Below are 19,973 nucleotides of genomic sequence, written 5' to 3' on the forward strand. Positions count from 1 at the left end.
AAAAAAAAAAAAAAAAAAAAAAAAAGAAGGCATACAGAATTTTACCACCAGTAAGGAAGAAACGGAAAAACATAAGTTTGCCTAAGCTAGAATTTGAGGGGAAAAGAATACACAGCTTTCTTCAGCTGGAAACAAAAAGATAGAAACTAACTAAAGCCACTAACTGCCTCCTGCGTGTTAAAGGGCTCTTGTGTAATGACCTGAATTGTTTTCCCAACAATTGTCGTAAGAACAGGTGAAAAGGTTGGGTGCCACTTGTCTAGTGTCTGAGTTCAATTCCCAGTAAGGTTAGAAAAAAAATTATTTGATAGTCTTATAAAGTCATACACATAGAGGGAGGGAGGAAAAATGGGGTGGGGGGAAATAGGCAGACCTTTCTTGTTTAATTTATATAAATAAGCTCATTAAAAAAGAGAACAATTAAAATATATAACCATTGTTTTTCTTCCGCCCATAACCATAAACCAGCGCCCAGATCTCCAGATGAACCACTCGCTGGAACCCGGCAGCCAAGTGTTCCTGCATGTGTTCACCTGTGGGAATTGCCAGACCTACCTCCAACGACGCCAACACCCACACTGCTCCTCCTGGTGTTCATCGGAGCAACATGAAACCACTCATTAGATTTTATGTTGTACGCTTCCACAGACGATAAACCTGTGACAGAGGATAATACCCTTCATTTCCTCTTCCAAAAAGACACAGTTGTTCTTTTATATAAATATCACTAGGGGAAATAATGCCAAGCATTTTACAGTGGGCTAAAATTAAAAGAAGAAAATGAGGGAGCGTGCTAATTACAGATAGGAGTGGCTGCCTTATTAGAAGAACATGAGAGAACATGCTGATTACATGGTAGGAGTGGCTTCTCTACTAGAAGAACATGAGGGAACACGCCGATTACATTGTAGGAGTGGCTTCTCTACTAGAAGAACATGAGGGAACACGCCGATTACATGGTAGGAGTGGCTTCTCTACTAGAAGAACATGAGGGAACACGCCGATTACATGGTAGGAGTGGCTTCTCTACTAGAAGAACATGAGGGAACATGCCGATTACATGGTAGGAGTGGCTTCTCTACTAGAAGAACATGAGGGAACATGCCAATTACATGGTAGGAGTGGCTTCTCTACTAGAAGAACATGAGGGAACATGCCAATTACATGGTAGGAGTGGCTTCTCTACTAGAAGAACATGAGGGAACACGCCGATTACATGGTAGGAGTGGCTTCTCTACTAGAAGAACATGAGGGAACACACCGATTACATGGTAGGAGTGGCTTCTCTACTAGAAGAACATGAGGGAACATGCTGATTACATGGTAGGAGTGGCTTCTCTACTAGAAGAACATGAGGGAACATGCCGATTACATGGTAGGAGTGGCTTCTCTACTAAAAGAACATGAGGGAACACGCCGATTACATGGTAGGAGTGGGTTCTCTACTAGAAGAACATGAGGGAACACGCCAATTACATGGTAGGAGTGGGTTCTCTACTAGAAGAACATGAGGGAACATGCCGATTACATGGTAGGAGTGGCTTCTCTACTAGAAGAACATGAGGGAACATGCCGATTACATGGTAGGAGTGGCTTCTCTACTAGAAGAACATGAGGGAACATGCCGATTACATGGTAGGAGTGGGTTCTCTACTAGAAGAACATGAGGGAACACGCCGATTACATGGTAGGAGTGGGTTCTCTACTAGAAGAACATGAGGGAACACGCCGATTACATGGTAGGAGTGGCTTCTCTACTAGAAGAACATGAGGGAACATGCCGATTACATGGTAGGAGTGGGTTCTCTACTAGAAGAACATGAGGGAACACGCCGATTACATGGTAGGAGTGGGTTCTCTACTAGAAGAACATGAGGGAACACGCCGATTACATGGTAGGAGTGGCTTCTCTACTAGAAGAACATGAGGGAACATGCCGATTACATTGTAGGAGTGGCTTCTCTACTAGAAGAACATGAGGGAACACGCTTATTACATGGTAGGAGTGGCTTCTCTACTAGAAGAACATGAGGGAACATGCCGATTACATGGTAGGAGTGGCTTCTCTACTAGAAGAACATGAGGGAACACGCCGATTACATGGTAGGAGTGGGTTCTCTACTAGAAGAACATGAGGGAACACGCCGATTACATGGTAGGAGTGGCTTCTCTACTAGAAGAACATGAGGGAACATGCCGATTACATGGTAGGAGTGGCTTCTCTACTAGAAGAACATGAGGGAACATGCTTATTACATGGTAGGAGTGGCTTCTCTACTAGAAGAACATGAGGGAACATGCTGATTACATGGTAGGAGTGGCTTCTCTACTAGAAGAACATGAGGGAACATGCCGATTACATGGTAGGAGTGGCTTCTCTACTAGAAGAACATGAGGGAACATGCTTATTACATGGTAGGAGTGGCTTCTCTACTAGAAGAACATGAGGGAACATGCTTATTACATGGTAGGAGTGGCTTCTCTACTAGAAGAACATGAGGGAACATGCCGATTACATGGTAGGAGTGGCTTCTCTACTAGAAGAACATGAGGGAACATGCTGATTACATGGTAGGAGTGGCTTCTCTACTAGAAGAACATGAGGGAACATGCTGATTACATGGTAGGAGTGGCTTCTCTACTAGAAGCTTCTACTCAGGCTGTTGCCACTTACAAGCTTTTTAAGCATGGAAGAGTGACAGATATTAATGCATCAGAAACAAAATGTATATAATCTGCTACTGTCACCCCCTTTTTAAAAAGTTATTTAGGTGTTTCTAGGGCTCTACATAAAAGTTATTTATATGTGTGTGTGTGTGTGTGTGTGTGTGTGTGTATAGAGTTGCACACATAACTGCAGTGCCTCTTCAGGCCAGAAGAGGGTGCTAGGTATCCCAGAGCTGGAGCTGGTGTGGGCTGTGATCTGCTTCGCCTCAGTGCTGGGAAGCAAGCTCTGGTGCTTTCAAAGAAAGGGCAGCAAACTCTCTTAACCGCATCTACCCAGCTTCCACTCATTCCTCTTAGGGAGAAATCTGAATTTAAGGTTTTTCGAGAAGTTCTCACCCTCGAGCCAACACTACCCTCAAACTTACAAAATTTCACCTCACTGGACTTTAAGGAAATTCCTGGTGCCATTTTAAAACTTCTCTAAAAAAACTGTTAAAGACACTGCAATTTGTACCACAAATGTGACTACCGTGTCGCTGACATTACAGCAGCACAGGAAGGAGGACATTACCTGTGCTGCCGTCAAAGCCCCCCACTGCATAGAGCAGTCCATTCAGCACAGCTGCTCCCAGCGTGCTTCTCCGGTCTCGCATGTTGGCCACGCTGGTCCACTGGTCTTTCACGGGGTCATAGGAATCGACAGTGCGAACTCTCAGCGAGCCATTGAAGCCTCCAACAGCAAAGACGAGTCCAGCCATATACACCATCCCTGCAAGGGAGGAAATCAATTCAGGGTGACTCTGCCGTCCACCAGCTACCCTGATCTCAAAGCAGGCTGCCCTCAGTGTTTGTTGGAACACAAAACTGGTAAGAGCTTTCAATACTGCATCAGTCTTAAAATATAAAGGAACATAAAATTAGAAGTGGACCACAGGGTGTGTACTAGGAATCCACTGTGGCACAGATTCTTGTAAGATATGATTAATAAGTTTAATTAATAAATTAATTGAAAACTAGTGGAGTAGTTTTCGGTGGTAAAGTGTTTGCCTGGCTTTGCACCTCAGAAACAAAACTAATATGTCAAATGAGTAGCAGTGCAGGGGGAGGAGAGGAGAAAGACAGACAGACAGGGGGGGGGGGGGAGGGAGGGAAGGAAGGAGGAGGGAGAAGGAAGAAGGAGCGTGTATTGAGTGTATATGTATATGGGTGTGAGACTCTGTATGTGTGTAAGAAAGAGTAAGTGTGTAAGTGTGTCTGAGAGTTCATGTGTGTGAGAGTATATGTGAGTGTGTGTGTGTGTGAGAGAGAGAGAGAGAGAGAGAGAGAGAGAGAGAGACTGTATGCGTGTGTGTGTGTGTGTGTGTGTGTGTGTGTGTGTGTGTGCATGCACATGTTCCTAGAAATTAAATCCTGCCCCTCATAAATGCTAGGCAGGTGCTTTATAACAGGATTGCCCTCCTAGCCCTTCACTCGTACAGAATGAAGTTATCTCAGGTATGCTGGCAGGGAACAATCCCCAGGATGTGCCGCTGGGGTGCTGCTGTCTTGGAGAGACCTACACTGAGAGCTCCCTTATAAGCAAAGATGAGAACAATAGGCCCATAGTTTAGCTCCAGTGGGGAGTCAAGATCGGCAACTGCTTCCTTTGAGTAGTTCTGGCTACATAATACCTGCTTCAACATGCCTGTAAAACAAGTGTCAGAACAGAAGCAACTGCTGCTTCTAGCTTAGTTGGACATTTCCTAGAAGTAAAGGCCCAACCTTAAAGAGTTCTCTCTCTTGATACTTCATTAAAGTAACTAGGAAATCAGGCAGCCAATTGCCGGCCCATTGTCGGTTTATCCTACAAAATCAGAACACTGCCTGAAGGTAAGGACAGAGCCACAGCCAGGCAGAACGGAAGACATAGGTAATCCCAGAGCTTGGGAAGCAGAGGCAGATGGAACAGGAAATTCAAGGCCAGCCTGGGCTACAGAGACACAGAGATAGATCCTGTCTTCAAAAAATAAAATAAAATAACATAAAATTAAATTAAATTAAATTAAAAAGAGTTGCTATCCTTTCCATAGAATAGGTTCAATTGGGCTTCTAAACAATATCCTTCTCCTCATGTTTTTTGTTTTTTGTTTTCTTTAAACAAGGTCCTCTCATGTAGTTCAGGCTAGCCTTGAACTTACCAAGTAAAGGATGACCTTGAGCTCCTCATCCTCCTGCCTCTACCTCTGGAGAACTGGCATTAAAAGCACAGACTATCATGCCTGGCTTCTTAAGAGACATTTTTCCTAATGACTGAAATAAGACTTGAGATCTCCTAAGATGCAGCAACAGAGAGTTGGCTGGGAAACCCCATGCTTACAAGCCTGGCACCTCCTGGTGTCAAACCCCAGGCTTACCTGCCCGGCACCTCCTGGAAGGCAGCTCCGCCACCTGGTGCCACCGTTCCTCTTTGAAGTCGTAGCATTCCACGCTTCGGATAGCCTTTGGTGCCTGGCCCCCGACTACCACCATCAACTAAAAGGGAACAAACGTAGGTGCTTGAACCAATGATATCACCTGTTCAAGAGACTGACCATATCCTACAGAGACACAGACCACAGATGTGCCAGGCACAGCAGGCTAGAAGAAAATGCCTACCTAACCAACGAAGACAGTGACACCAGCAAGGGGTGCACGTAAGAACCGCAATTCTATCATGTAGCACGCTTGGTTAAAAAATACAGCTTTCTGAAATGTAAAGAGGCTTCTGGCCACTCAAGCAAAAGCAGTATTTAAGGCAAAACATCAGGGAGCCAGCACTGGCAGGACTGCAGAGGGTCATGGGCTTGAAGATCCTGGTTCTGCACTGATCAGAGACAAGGCTGCCAGGGCGTAGGAGAGAGAAGTAAAGTGTGATACCAGGCGGTGGGTAAAAGGACAGTAATGGATTCGTGGATGGAGACATCAGTTTAAAAAGAGGATGGCCGAGAAGCACCTAAGAAATACTCAACATCATTAGCCATTAGGAAAATGCAGATCAAAACAACCCTGAGATTTCACCTCACACCAGTCAGAATGGCTAAGGTTAAAAACTCAGGAGACAGCAGGTGTTGGTGAGGATGTGGAGAAAGAGGAACACTCCTCCACTGCTGGTGGGATTGTAAGATGGTATAACCACTATGGAAATCAGTCTGGCGGTTCCTAAGAAAACTGGACATGACACTTCTGGAGGGCCCTGCTATACCTCTCCTGGACATATACCCAGAGGATTCCCCCAGCATGCAAGAAGGACACATGCTCCACTATGTTCATAGCAGCTTTATTTATAAGAGCCAGAAGCTGGAAAGAACCCAGATGTCCCTCAAAGGAGGAATGGATACAGAAAATGTGGTATATTTATACAATGGAGTACTATTCAGCAATTAAAAACAATGAATTCATGAGTTTTTTAGGCAAATGGATGGAACTGGAAAATATCATCCTAAGCAAGGTAATGCAATCACAAAAGAATACACATGGAATGCAATCATTGATAAGTGGATATTCATTAGCCCTGAAGCTCTGAATACTGAAGATACAATTAGCATATCAAATGATTCCCATGAAGAAGGAAGAAGAGGGCCCTAATCCTGGAAAGGCTTGATCCAGCATTGTAGGAGAGTACCAGGACAGAGAAAAGGGAGGGGGAAAGATAGGAGAATGGATGGAGAGAAGAGGACTTATGGGTCATATGGGGAGGAGGGAACTTGGAAAGGGGAAAGCTTTTGGATTGTAAACAAAGAATATAGAAAATAAAATATATATATATATATATATATATATATATATATATATATATATATATATATATATATATATATATATATATCTGCATGGTATTGGCACAGTGACAGGCAAGTGGACCAATGGAATAGAACTGAAGACCCAGAAATAAAATAAAGAAAAAGAGGGTCTGAGTAGATGAGAATACAGAATCACAAACTCCCTTGGTGCCCCATAAATAAGCTATCATCGGAACATAACGGAGACATCAAGCTCATAACGACCACATGATATCAGTCTACTGCCGGAAATACACAAGGGCTGTGCAGTAGCCCAGGTCAACCTGACAGCTCATCAACTAAGTACCTCCACATCTTCGTCTGCCTAGAAGTATGTTAAGGCCTACACAGGATGCGGTTTCTATCCACCAAGAGCTTATAAACCTCACTAAGGAACGAACTCCCAGGATGGAATTCAAGACCAATATGCACTTCTATACAGTTGAAAAGCGACATGACAGTAACTGCTATTGACCAGAGAAAGGAGACCACAGTTCAGCAAGAGCTTCCTAGGGAACTGGAGGGAAGACCTTGTGAGACAGACAGGACTTAGAAACTCATATGCTTGTCTTTTACCAACCGCTCGGGCACTTTCCAGCAATGGGGACTAAAAATGGTGACAACAGGCTGAGGTCACACTTAATGAGGTCTTGAATGGGAAACTGTAAAGAACGGGCAGGGCTTTGAGGGGAGGATGGGACAATGACAAGGGAAATGAACACTGGAAATAAAAACTCAAAACACACCCAATGTGGAGATGCTCACACGCACGTGGTCTGTGGTTCCGGCAGCATGATCACCTACCTGTACCGAAAACTACAGGAAGGCACGCACATAGTATGTGATTCACAACAAACCCCAAGTCTCAAGAAAACGTAGCGTGCATTAGTGATCGGGTAAATCGGAGACATGTCTAAGTACTTAGACATGTTAAGGCTTAGCATAGACCAATGGTGTGAATATTTCATGCTATTCCTCTAGCTCTGACTTCAAATAAATAAGAATTAAAGAAGATCATTGCACCCTATTATGAGAAGGTCAAAACAACAGTAAGGACAGCAGGAGAAAGACTGTAAAGCTAGTCTTAAATGTATATCAAGCTTAGCCCTGTACATACAGACCTGTGCTCGCACCTCAAAGCTCGATCTGACAATGATAACAGTGTGGAAAGGGTTCTCAATGATGTATCTAGTGAAGATCAATTCAAATATCAAACCTCGGGACAGAAGGCAGTTAGTTACCTTAAAGATTGTGGTGGTATTATTATTTATTATTATTATTATTATTATTATTATTATTATTATTATTATTATTATGTGAGTACACTGTCGCTGTCTTCAAACACTCCAGAAGAGGGCGTCAGATCTCGTTACGGATGGTTGTGAGCCACCATGTGGTTGCTGGGATTTGAACTTTAGGAAGAGCAGTCAGTGCTCTTAACTGCTGAGCCATCTCTCCAGCCCCCAAGATCGTGTTTTTAACTTTAATTATGTGCATACGTGTGTGTTTACGTGTGGGGTTGTGTGGGTTTGTGCACACTGAGTTCAGGGCCTGTGGAAGCCAAAGGGTGGGAGTACTGGGAAGCAAGCTCAGGTCCTCTGCGAGTGCAGTGTACAGTCTTGACCACTGAGCCATCCAGCCAGCCCCAGAATATTTAAAAATCCTCAGCCGACATGCCAACTGATAGATTTCTCAATTTTCAAACTGAAATTCATAATTTCCACACTGAAACGAAAACAGAGGAGAAAGCATGCCACGACAGAGGACAAGGTAACATACCCATTTTACTGCCCCCAGAAAGACAAAGTGGGGTGAAAAAAAAAGTGTACTCCAACAGGGCCACAAGCGGGAAGGCTGCAGGAGAGGCGTGGAGCAGGGGAGATCGGAAGACAATCGGCAAAGGGGACTGTCCTTCCACAGACCGCCGGCCGTGGCGGGGAACACACGCCAAGAGGCAGAAAGAGAAGTAAATGTATCAGGTTGCTTGGACTTCCTTACCAAAAGCGAGGGGCTGACAGGTAACAAAGGCCCGCAGAGCACACACGTGGGGTTGGAGGATGGCTCAGTGATGATGAACACAGACTTCTTTACCTCAGTCCTCTGCATGCGGGCGTCACAAGTGCCTGTCACTCCAGCTCCAGAGGACCCAGTGCTCTCCTCTGGATTTCCTGTGTACCCACATGCACACCCACACTCGTACACACAGGCACATACATAAAAATAAAAAATAAACCTAAAGGGCTGGAGAGAGGGCTCAGTGGTTAAGAGCACTGCTCTTCCAGAGGTCCTGAATTCCATTCCCAACAACCACATGGTGACTCACAACAATCTATAACGGGACCTGATGCCCTCTTCTGGTGTGTCTGAAGACAGCTACAGTGTACTCATATAAATAAAATAAATAAATCTAAAAAGATAAAAAAAAAAAAAACTAAAAAGCATAGTTTCTTGTTATGATATGCAGATGCCTCGCAGAATCTCAGCATAGTTTACCTAGAATACAAGTCATGTGTGAGACTAAAGAGTCAGTGTGCAATTAGTGTGTATAGTCGGTAACATAAGAAAACCCACTTGCAGTGGGAACATATGAACTACTTATGGTAATTTCCTCAGCATTGGGACTGTGCTTTATTCTATTTGACCCTAGGAGATTATGATAAAGACCCATGACTATGAGATACATATATATACAACTTCATTTTAACCTGCTTCCTTAGAATAAATCCTGAACATAACCACTGCAAATGATAAATGATATCATAGGAAAACTGCCCACACCAGCGCCTTTACTAAAACCGGTGTGCACAAGCAAACATCCAAGAAGGGATGGCGCATATAAAAGGTGCACACTCAAAGCTGTGGCGGTGCTCAAACTGCTGGCTACATTTGGGACTCCTCCACGACGGAACCCCAAGGAAGCTAAACACCAGAGACCCTCCCTGAATACACACACACACCACAATCACAAGCTAAAGCATGGAAAAGCTCTGGAAGACGGTAACCGTGGAAAAGGTAGGCTGTACCAAAGAGGCCCAGGAGACAACTTAACTGAAGAGATGGCTTACACCGTACAAAGAGAAAATAAAACACTTGACAGGATTTTACCAAGAGTCCCTTAGCGATGCAAAAGTACCATGTTTAGCCTGGGAAATTATAGGTGAAATTAAGTTGAATTCATCTTTATTCGAAAGGCCTCTCTGCAGTATAGCTAAAAATGCCAGAAGATAGAACGTGAGCTAAGAAGGCTTTTATTTTTCTCCTCACAGACATGAAATATTTATGAAGTATTTAAGTTAAGCGGGGGGTGTTGAGGTGGCTGAGCAAGGAGAGGGGCTTGCCACCAAGTCTGATGATGTGGGTTCAAACTCCAGGACCCCACAGGGAAAGAAGAGAACAATTCCCGAGTCATCCTCTGATATTCACATGTGCACACACATGCACATGCATATACATGTACATACACACACACACACACACACACACACACACACGACCAATGGATATGAATGAAATGATAACTTTGGGCTCAGGCGATCACTCAGTGGGTAAGAACACTAGATACTTTTCTAGAAACCCCAAGTTAGGTTCCCAGCACTCGCATGGCAGTTTATAACCATCTGTGACACCAGTTCCAGGACATACACACACACACACACACACACACACACGATTAAATAAATTAGCCTGGAAAGGTAGCTCAGCAATTAAGAGCACTTACTGCCCTTTCACAGGTGCACCATTCAGATCCCAGCGCCCACCCTGGCTGTCTCCCAAATGCATGTAACTCCAAGAACACTAATACACCTTCTGACCTCCATGTCTGCACATCTGCCACACAAATAAAATCATAAAATCAATCTTAAAAATAATTGGAAAATGTTTTATAAAAGGTTAAATGAATTGACCAATCCATGTCTGAACATGAGGGCAAGAGAAATTAAGTCGTATATTCTATGATGCATTCTTGGGCACGATCCTCAACATGTAGCGAATGGAGACTAGATCACAAACTCTACCATGCATCCTTAGGCACATCTCCCTTGAGGAAAAACTGAATAAGAGCATGGAAATTCAGATGACCAGACACATAAGCAGCTCACTGTGGGCCTTCAGATGGCGCAAGCACAACTGTGAACAATAGGTCCTACTTTGGGAAGGTTCATGGGTGTCCTCAGCCGGGTCCGCACGCTCTTCATTAACATGCGCTGCTCTGTGGGCAGTAAGTGGTACTTCATGGCTTCAATGAGGTAATCTTTGCATGCACTGCTGTTCTTCACCAACGCTTCCTCTTCAACCCTCTGTGGGAAGAGAACAGACAAGCCCTGTGAGGGGTAGCAGCCAGTGAGGAAGAAGACAGCTACGGAAACGGGGGAAAGAAATACAGCAGTAACTACCCTGTCCATACCAACTTCTGCTCACGCATCTGCCTACAGAGAAAAACAGCAATGAAGCTGTGAACTTCGATCTCAAGAGAAAAATGAACTCTGTGGACAACAGTCACGTCCACCCATTCCTTACATTTAAAGAATCCAAACAGTTGACAAGAAAGGGAAAAAAAAACAAAAAAACAAAAAGGGAAACTTGGGGGAACGGTGAGGCATGGGATTTGGGGACTTCACCTTGTTCCCAATGGTGGGGACACCTCCACGATGTCCCCACTAACCTAAGTGATTGTGTAGACACAGAGAATATGACCTGGGCTATTCAGAGTTTCTGATATCTGGGTCTTAACTAGGCTGATGAGCTTGGTGATGAACCAGGTAAGGCTATGAGTTCACCATCCTCTCTTCCAACACAGAAGGGTAAATGGAGAGACCCAAACACTTTAAAACATTATACCTATGTAATTTTTTTTTTAACCCTGGCAATGTTTGACCTTGGTACTGAATATTCTGTTCTTTTTCCTTTTTAAATACTATAATATCCAGAGACCATATAGACCATGCTAAATAATGAGGTTCCAATAAACCTTAACATGCTGAAACCTAATCTGCTAATCAAAAATGTCTCCTTATAAATGGTTTCAGTGTCAGAAACTAATGCTGAGATGGTCCTGAAAGATTGTTAATAAACAACAGAGAGTAAATTTGAAATACTCTAAGGATAACTAAGAACCATTCATTCCCGTTTACTTCAAATACCCTGCTTTTCTTCACCTTAGAAATAAGGAAACCATAGATGTCCCAGTGAAATGATGAGGTAGAATTAAATAGCAATTGGGTCAGATCTCAAGTCCTTTCCCGTTGTATAACAGGAAGGAAGAAAGGAAGATGTTAGTGGGAGGTAAACTCAGGCACATTTATTTACATACATTCAGAGGGGCACAAATGCTATCTCAGGAAGCTCTAGTACTTTGCTGAATCCGACAGGGGTGGAAGCCAACGTCTAGGAACAGAGATGGGCTTAGGGAGCTGAGGACAGCTGCCACAGTGCCAGGTGCCTTAACGGTCCTTGTTCCTACACCCAGCGACCTGTCTCCTGCAGCCCCTCGCACTGGGATGGGTTTGCACGCGCGCCGGCAGGCGGACAAGCAGAGGCTGTGCACATCCCTATGACGCCTATGTGCACTTACCTGCACCAAGTACTCCCGCGGAAGCAGAGGCAGCCGCACGTGTTCCATGAGCCGAGCCATGAACTCCTGCCTGACGTCCTTATCGTGATTTACCCAGGCTATCACTGCTTCAAATACCTTAGAGGAGAAAGGGAAATGAGCCCTATGCCAAACGGATGTGTTCCGTACGTCTAGGAACACACTGATCAGACAGCATGGCTAACACCAAACTCTATGGAGCAAACCTGACTTGCAACACACAAAGGTATTTAACTCCACTCTCCTCTCTTCCTTTTGCTATATGAAGTTTAGTAAGTACTCCAAGAAGTACCTTGGCTTTTCATTTTGTATTTCCTAAGCATTTCACTGAGCTCGTCATAAATCTTACTGAACTTGGATGGTAGCAGTGATACCCACAACTGCCCTGGCTGTGCACTCAGTTCTCATTACAGACTTACGCTCCTTTAGAATAAACCGCCCACGATAAAAAAGCACAGGGACACCCCAAACCATGTGCCTTAGTTTCTTTTCTACTGCCATGACAAAACACCACGGCCGAGGCAAACATTTAGCTTGAGGCTCACTGCTCCAGAGGGTTAGGGTTCAGGGTGCATGGCAGCAGGCAGGCCAAGGAGGCATGGTGCTGGAGCAGTCGTCAGTCAAGAGATCACATCTCCATCCCTAAGCAAGAGGCAGAGAGGACTAACTGGGAATGGCTCTTGAAGCCTCAAAGCCCACCTCCAGGGACACGCCTCCTCTAACAAGGCCACACCTCCTAGTCGTCCCCAGATGTTTCCAACAACTGGGGAGCAAGTATTCAAATACACAGGTCTATGGGGGCCATAGTTATTCAAACCACGGAATCATGTACTGATTAATCACCGTATATGTGTCTGGCTTTAGAATCTTTCCTGGGTGTGCCTATGAAGGTGTTTTCACAAACAGACAAACAACAACAACAACAACAACAACAAGCCAACCTGAGTATAGGGGGAAGCACCCATCTTACATGCAGGTGATGCCTTTGCATAGACTAGGGACCCAGCTGCAGTAAAGAGAAATCCAGCAGGGTGCCAGTGTCTCCTTTTCTCTGCTTCCTAGCCTCCGTGACAGGAAATTGTTGCTCCACCATGTTCTCCCGTCATGAGAACCTGATTGCTCTGAAGCCATTATCTGAAACAAATCTTTTCTCCTTTATGTTGTTTCTGTCAAGTGTTGTGGTCATAGCAACACAGAACTAACAAAGAAATGCACCCTTATAAAATAACCCATCTTTGAAATTCTCTTTAGTTTTACGAACAAATTTTGGATAATATACTTATAAATCAGTGGCCTACAAAATGGGTTAACCCTCCTTTATCCCAGCAGAGCACGTTTAAATGTCGCATTCTGAACATCTTTACAAACTTAACAGAAAGAATATCACCATACAACATATTCCTCCAAGAAAACTGATACGCTAAGAAAGAGGCAGTGTCTTTCTACCCTAACCTGCTCCCAGACTGATGGAGACACTTCCAGATAATCTTTAAAAGGTCGAGGCAATAAAGGTATGGCAATATGCAAATGGGTTACTGGAAACAAAAACAGGTTATTTTGATACAGCACGAAACTAAAAATAGCGTGCATTCTAATTATCACCTTTAATTTATCCTGTCGACAGGACTTATTACGTTCTTCTGTACGCCAGGTGCCAACGATAGAGTGAGGAGCTGGCAGTCTATGGATTCTATCCGCCGCAGCTCTATTCTGCCAGCCTCTCCACATCCCTGCTTCCACTGCCCTACGTCCGGTTCTCCTATGTGGACTGCATGCCACAGGAGGGCTCCAGCTCACCACCACCATGAAAGCTAGCTCGAAAGCTGCTCCCTCCCTAAGTCCTGTCTCCGAGGACTCACACCATTGTTCAATAACGTTCCACAATTCATCTAAACCGTCCCTAAGTCAACAACAAACAGAGCATGGACAGAAGAAGCCACTCTGACTTCTGAAGGTGGGAGGATCAGAAGAGGCAAGCAACTTTCACCTTGGCGCCTTGAATTGCCGCCATGTCTGTCACATAAGAAGTATGGTTACCTGCAATGATGACCACATCATGGAAACCTCCAGCAAGTGACAAAAGAGGAAGAAGACAGACAGGGGTTTGGAGAAGATCTCCAAGCCTGACATGTCTATGAAGGAGTTACTCTAGATGTTCCAGACTCACAGGACACTACATGATGAAGAAGGGAAGCCCTGCATCTCTGCTCCAATAGAATCAGGCTAGACACCGTCATCTGGACCCGTCTGAATGAAGCCTTGGGTGCTATGGCACAAAAACAGGCTGCCCGGCTATATCTTCCATGGAGTTCAACCACTGAACTGTACACATGATAAATTGTACACCCATTACATTCCAGGGTGGCTCACTAGGTATCAGAACAAAACCAAAGCAGTCCTCATGATCTTTCTCTAATGGCATCCATCTCCTGATTAAAGCCTGGAAGCAGCTCTTCAAGGTCAAGGTGTTTAATGCAGCTGGAGATGTCCCTGGTGTTCTCTTCCCACTTGGTTCCCTACTACTCTCGCCGACATGTCTAACTCCAGCCACTCCTGGGCAACTCGCAGCCTTTACATCTGTGTCTTCTGCTGTGTGCCCTGAAAGGCTTTTCCCATCCCAATCCATTTCAATTTCTCCAATGAACTCTAGCTCAGTTTTAAAGGTGTGGATCCTATATGTAAACCAAGTTGAAGTACCACCTCTCGGCCCAAAACAAACCGCTCCTACAGTGTCCCATGCCCACCAGTCTGTAACTAGAGGAGTCTACTTGGTGAGTCTCAAATCCAGGGCCCTGAGACAGTGATGGGTATGGTTGGTCCTCATCTATTACATCGGCAGGAGTGTCACCCTTCTGTAAACAGCTAAGACTGTACATGTCACAGTTCTGCATGTTTTTGTCACGTTGTAAGTTACAGAGAGAATGCTTCTTTTTATTCTCACATGAGAACTCAAGAAGTAGAACCAGAGCCTCTACAACTTTAAATTCGAATTACAGGTACCATTCCTGTGAGCTTCTATTCATTGCTGCTTGGTTTTGTTGATTTAAGACTGGGTCTCTCGACAGCCAGGTGGCCATGACTGTGCTGGGGCTAGGCAGACCAGGCTGGCTTTGAACCCACAAAGATCCTCCTGCCTCTGCTCCCAAATGCGGGGACTCGAGCTGCATCCCATCACACCCAGCTCTGTAAGCATCTGGCTCCCAATTCCCATGAGCTATAAACTGCCCAGAGAAAACAGCTGGGAGAAGCTTGTGTCTTCAACCATAGGAAAGGTTCAGGAATGTGTCGTCAGATAAAGTAAGTGTGTGGAGGGAGGAACGGAGGGAGGGAGGGAAAGAGGGAGGGAGGGAGGGAGGGAGGGAGGGAGGGAGGGAGGGAGGGAGGCAGGCATACTGACATAAAAGGATGATAACATTCAATGGCGGTCAACCTAGAACTACTGAACTCAGTGCAGTGAGAGAGTTCTCTTAGGGACTAGAGAAGGGGCTCTGCAGTCGGGAGCAGTTTTTGTCATAGAAGATCTGAGACCAGTTCCTAGCACCAACTTAGGTGGACAACTCCCTATAACGTCAGCTCAGGGGATCCAACTCCCACTTCTGGTCTCCCTCTGTACACACACATAGCATTCATTCACATAGACACACATATACATACATAAAAATAATAATTTCTAAAAATCTAAGGAAAGATCTTGTAACTCTCAAGACAGGAAAGCTAATGAGTTTTTGTTATTTGTGTCAAATACTAATAGGTGTCCAGCTGTAGAAAGAACCCAGTCTCCCAAAGGTACTTGGTTCATAGACTTTGATGTGTACAAGCTTTTGCTGTAGGGGTCAAATACATTTCCTCTAGATCTGTGAGACTTCTATTTACACAGGAGTACAACTTATGAAAAAAATGAAATAAAGTAAGGAAATACTGGGCTGGGGAAATATATCAGTTATGTATATACAGTCATGTATACATATAGTCATGTATATACAGTCGTGTGTATATATACAGTCGTGTATATACAGTCATGTATATATATATAGTCATGTATATATAGTCATGTATATATACAGTCATGTATACATATAGTCATGTGTATATCAGTCATGTATATACAGTCGTGTGTGTATATATACAGTCGTGTATATACAGTCATGTATATATATATACAGTCATGTGTATATATATATATATATAGTCATGTATATATATAGTCATGTATATATACAGTCATGTATATTATCAGTCATGTATATATCAGCCATGCATATATAGTCATGTATATACAGTCATGTACTCTTTGCAAGCACCAGGACCAGACTTGGATCCTTGGAACCCAGGTCAAAATAGTCAGACATGGTGGCACGTCATTGTAATCTCAGCAGATGGAGATCCCTGGTCAGCCGGCCGGCCCAGCCTACTGGAGAATTCCAGGCCAGTGAGAGACGCTAACTCAATGACAACTCCATGTCCTCTGATCTACACACGTTCCCTGACACCCCACCACCGCCCCCAAAGAAAAAGAAATTCAGGAAACTCCCCAGCACCACAGAAGGAAGTGGAGAGAAGAGGATGCAGGGAAGAGAAGAAGAAAAGAGAAGAGGCAAAGGGAAAGAAAAGGTGTCACTTGCCTTCTCCTCTGAGGAAATGGTGAGTTTATCACTTGAGATTAAGCTGCACACTTGCTCGATGCCGAGGTTGAGAAACTCTTCACTAAGCACGACATCTGCAAAATGTTGTTCTGTTGGAGAGCCAGAGAGAGAAGTCATCAATCATTCTACCGTCACACAAGGCAACAGGAAACATCTCTTAATTGACCCAAAAGGAAGGAAACCAATGGCATCTCTTCTGGGCAAGAACCGATCAATACCAAGGCTGCCCTCATGGACGCTCACTGGACAGAACCGCGATGCATTAGGGCTTACACATCAAACAGCTATGTTGTAGCAGGGCACATTCTATATTTAGATCTATAAAACCTTCAGTCACATAAAGCATATGGTGGGGTAAATCCACATCCTTGAATGTAGTATGTAAAACATTAGAAGATTACAATAGGAGAAAACTGAAAACTAAACAAAAAGCCTTAAATACTGTTCAATATGATTAAATGGGCAACATTTAAAAAATTAGCTCATACAATGAAACAAAAGCAAAGGCTTACAATAGATCCAAATTCTATATAAGTAATTTATTTGGGAACAAAATGATTGATTTTATACCTCAAGTCTTTCCCAGGAAATGGGTAAAATCCACTCAAATCCTCTCCTTGATTATGTTTATTTTTGAGGGTGTCAGGGAGCAACATAATGGCATGACTTTATAACACAATTAATGATTTAAAAGCTTATCAAGGATGTATCCAGTACAAAACAACTTTTTCTGCAAGTCTACCTCTCGCTCACAAAGTGTGAGCTAGAAATAGAAGACTGTGGACCGGTCTTTGCACTTAGGCATACCAAGTTTGAATCTCAGCTCTACCATGTGCTGGCTTGTATGATATGGGGTGATTATATAATCCCCTAAACCATGGCTTCCACACCTGTAGAGGCTCAGAAAGCTACCTAACATAATGGTATGATAATGTTTTACAAAGCATAAGGAACTATGTGTGGAGGAGGAGGCGGAGAACTCTAACAGGGCCTGTTAGTCAGTCCTATGACCTCCAAATTCTAAATGTGTGCTAGAAAGTCTGTACATGATCTCCTACTTGGCCTTCACAGTTGCCTGTACTCCAACAGTGTGTTTGAAAGACTTTTCTATGGTGAAATAAAAGGTTCCTTTCAGTACGTATTTCAAGATACCCTAAAGAAAATTATTAGCGTCCTCTTTAGAAAATTTAAAAAATAAAATGTGTACTTTCACAAACCTCCTGAATACCTATTCACTTTATAAAAGGCTGCTCGCCAGATGACTTCAAACATAATGAGCAGCTCGTGGGGTAATTACAAAATGATTGCATTTACAAAAATCCAACAGACACAGTTCTTTTCAAAGTCAGTGTCTGTGTTAGGCAAGCAAGATATCACACTGAAATAAACATGAAGACAGAATTTCCTTTGTAAATGAAAAAAAAAATTAACCCAAAACGGATCACACAACTGCCTTAGAAGCTCAAAATGTCAGGAGAAAAATGTAAAGCATTCCAGCCCTGTGATGACTTCCCTTACACAGCTCAGGAAGCAAGATGGATGAAATAAACAATCAGTGCTCTGGACTTCACTGATGCTAAATCGTTAACCCTGAACAACTGTGTTATGAAATAAAAAGATGCCATAATTTTCAAGAGAAAATTCTATAAAACATTTATCTTACAAAAGGCTGTTATGTAAAACATGGAACTCTTAAAACTCAACAAGAAAAAATGTCTCATTTTTCAAATGGGCAAGAGATATGAATAAGTACGTCCTCAAAGATTACATAAGGGTGGAAAACAAGCACATCAAAAGACACCTATCATCTTGCCCCATCACGAACTACAGCATCCTACAGAACCACACATCTGTTAGAACAACTGAAATTCAGGCCACAGAGGCTACATAGTGAGACCTGGTCTCCAAACAAAAACCCCAAAACACTGTCAACATGAAAAACAGGTGACAGAAACTCTTGTTACTCTGCCTTCAGAAAGGGAAAAGGAAACCCCAAAAACAAACCCATAGGACATCATGCCTTGGTCACTCAAGTCTGAAGTCAGACATTGGTCTCCAGAACCCACATCTGTGACAGCAGAACACCATGGGAAGTGGAGACAGGAGAGTCACCCAAAGGCTCCCGGACCAGCTAGCTGAAGCAGGCATCCAGCAGAACAGAACATCTTGCCTCAAATATAAGGTAGAAGGAGGGAACTGACTCCTCTGGCCTCCATAGGTACCATGGCACAGTGATTTATAGCAGCTGAATAAACTTCCACTGTGTATACGAACCACATTTCCAATAGTTATAATTCACCTGCTGATGGGTATCTAGGCTGATTCCTTTCCTGGCTATTATGAAAAGAGCAGCGTTAAACAGACGAGCAGCACCTCTGGTAAGGTATGGAGTCTTTGAGAACACACCCAGGAGTGGTTGGTATAGCGGGCCTGCGGTAGATCTATTAGCAGCTTCCTGAGAAGCCCCTATACTCTCTGCACAGTGGCTGCTAGTAAATAGGCCCACTAACAGTGAACGAGGGCTCCTTTTCCCTACACCTTTGTATTTAGCCATAAAGAAAAGTGAAATTGTCGCACTCTATTAAGTGCAATAACCCAGGATCAGAAAGACAAATAGTGTGTGTCCTCTCTCATATGCAGATCATTGCTTCCAATTTTTACACACACACACACACACACACACGCGCGCGCGCGCGCGCGCACACACACACACACAATACGAGTAAACAGCAATAAACTGCAAGGGGCCAGGAACGAGGCAGAAGGGAGAGTAATTAAACACATGTGCTATGACACTGGAAGAGGTGGGTGTCCTCCAGGTAGATGGATACAGCAGCGTTGGGGAGAGAAACGGGCAAAGGTGGCGGCAGCGGGAGGAGTCTGGCGGAGCTAGACCCACGAGAATGACAACAGAATGGGCTACATTGTTCGCTGATTAAAATTTTTAAACTTAAAAAAAAAAAGAAGATTCACAGCAGTTATAAAAAGTGCATTACACAAAATGGAGCCATTTCTATCACAGTGAACCAAAATGAAACCAAGGTGGCTCAGGGGAAAACCACTCAAGCTACAATGTCTTCGCCAAACCAAGCCCAACTCGGAACTACATGACCCAGACTGAACTACAAGATCCTAACTCTTACCTACAAACCATGGCAGGCGGCCAGTTAGGGCAGAGAGAACAGGACAGACCTTGCAAGATGCTGCCCTCCTGCCAAACTACTTACATAATGTTCGCTTTCCTAGTAAAAACCCACAGACAGACAGACAGACAGA

The 19,973-nt window shown here is 43.9% G+C and overlaps 1 protein-coding gene across 1 annotated transcript in view; it reads right to left on the reverse strand.

The window, feature by feature from the left end:
• Positions 1–19,973, reverse strand: part of Klhl2 (kelch like family member 2) — a 117,004-nt gene that overhangs the window by 9,204 nt on the left and 87,827 nt on the right. The window contains exons 6-11 of the mRNA XM_052162702.1: positions 16,677–16,786; positions 12,037–12,153; positions 10,613–10,762; positions 5,061–5,178; positions 3,239–3,436; positions 556–657 (exon numbers count right to left, since the gene is read on the reverse strand). Coding sequence (XP_052018662.1) covers positions 556–657; positions 3,239–3,436; positions 5,061–5,178; positions 10,613–10,762; positions 12,037–12,153; positions 16,677–16,786 — 795 coding nt within the window. The remainder of the gene's footprint in view (positions 1–555; positions 658–3,238; positions 3,437–5,060; positions 5,179–10,612; positions 10,763–12,036; positions 12,154–16,676; positions 16,787–19,973) is intronic.

This window comes from Apodemus sylvaticus, chromosome 18 (assembly GCF_947179515.1).
Source record: "Apodemus sylvaticus chromosome 18, mApoSyl1.1, whole genome shotgun sequence".
NCBI lineage: Eukaryota > Metazoa > Chordata > Mammalia > Rodentia > Muridae > Apodemus > Apodemus sylvaticus.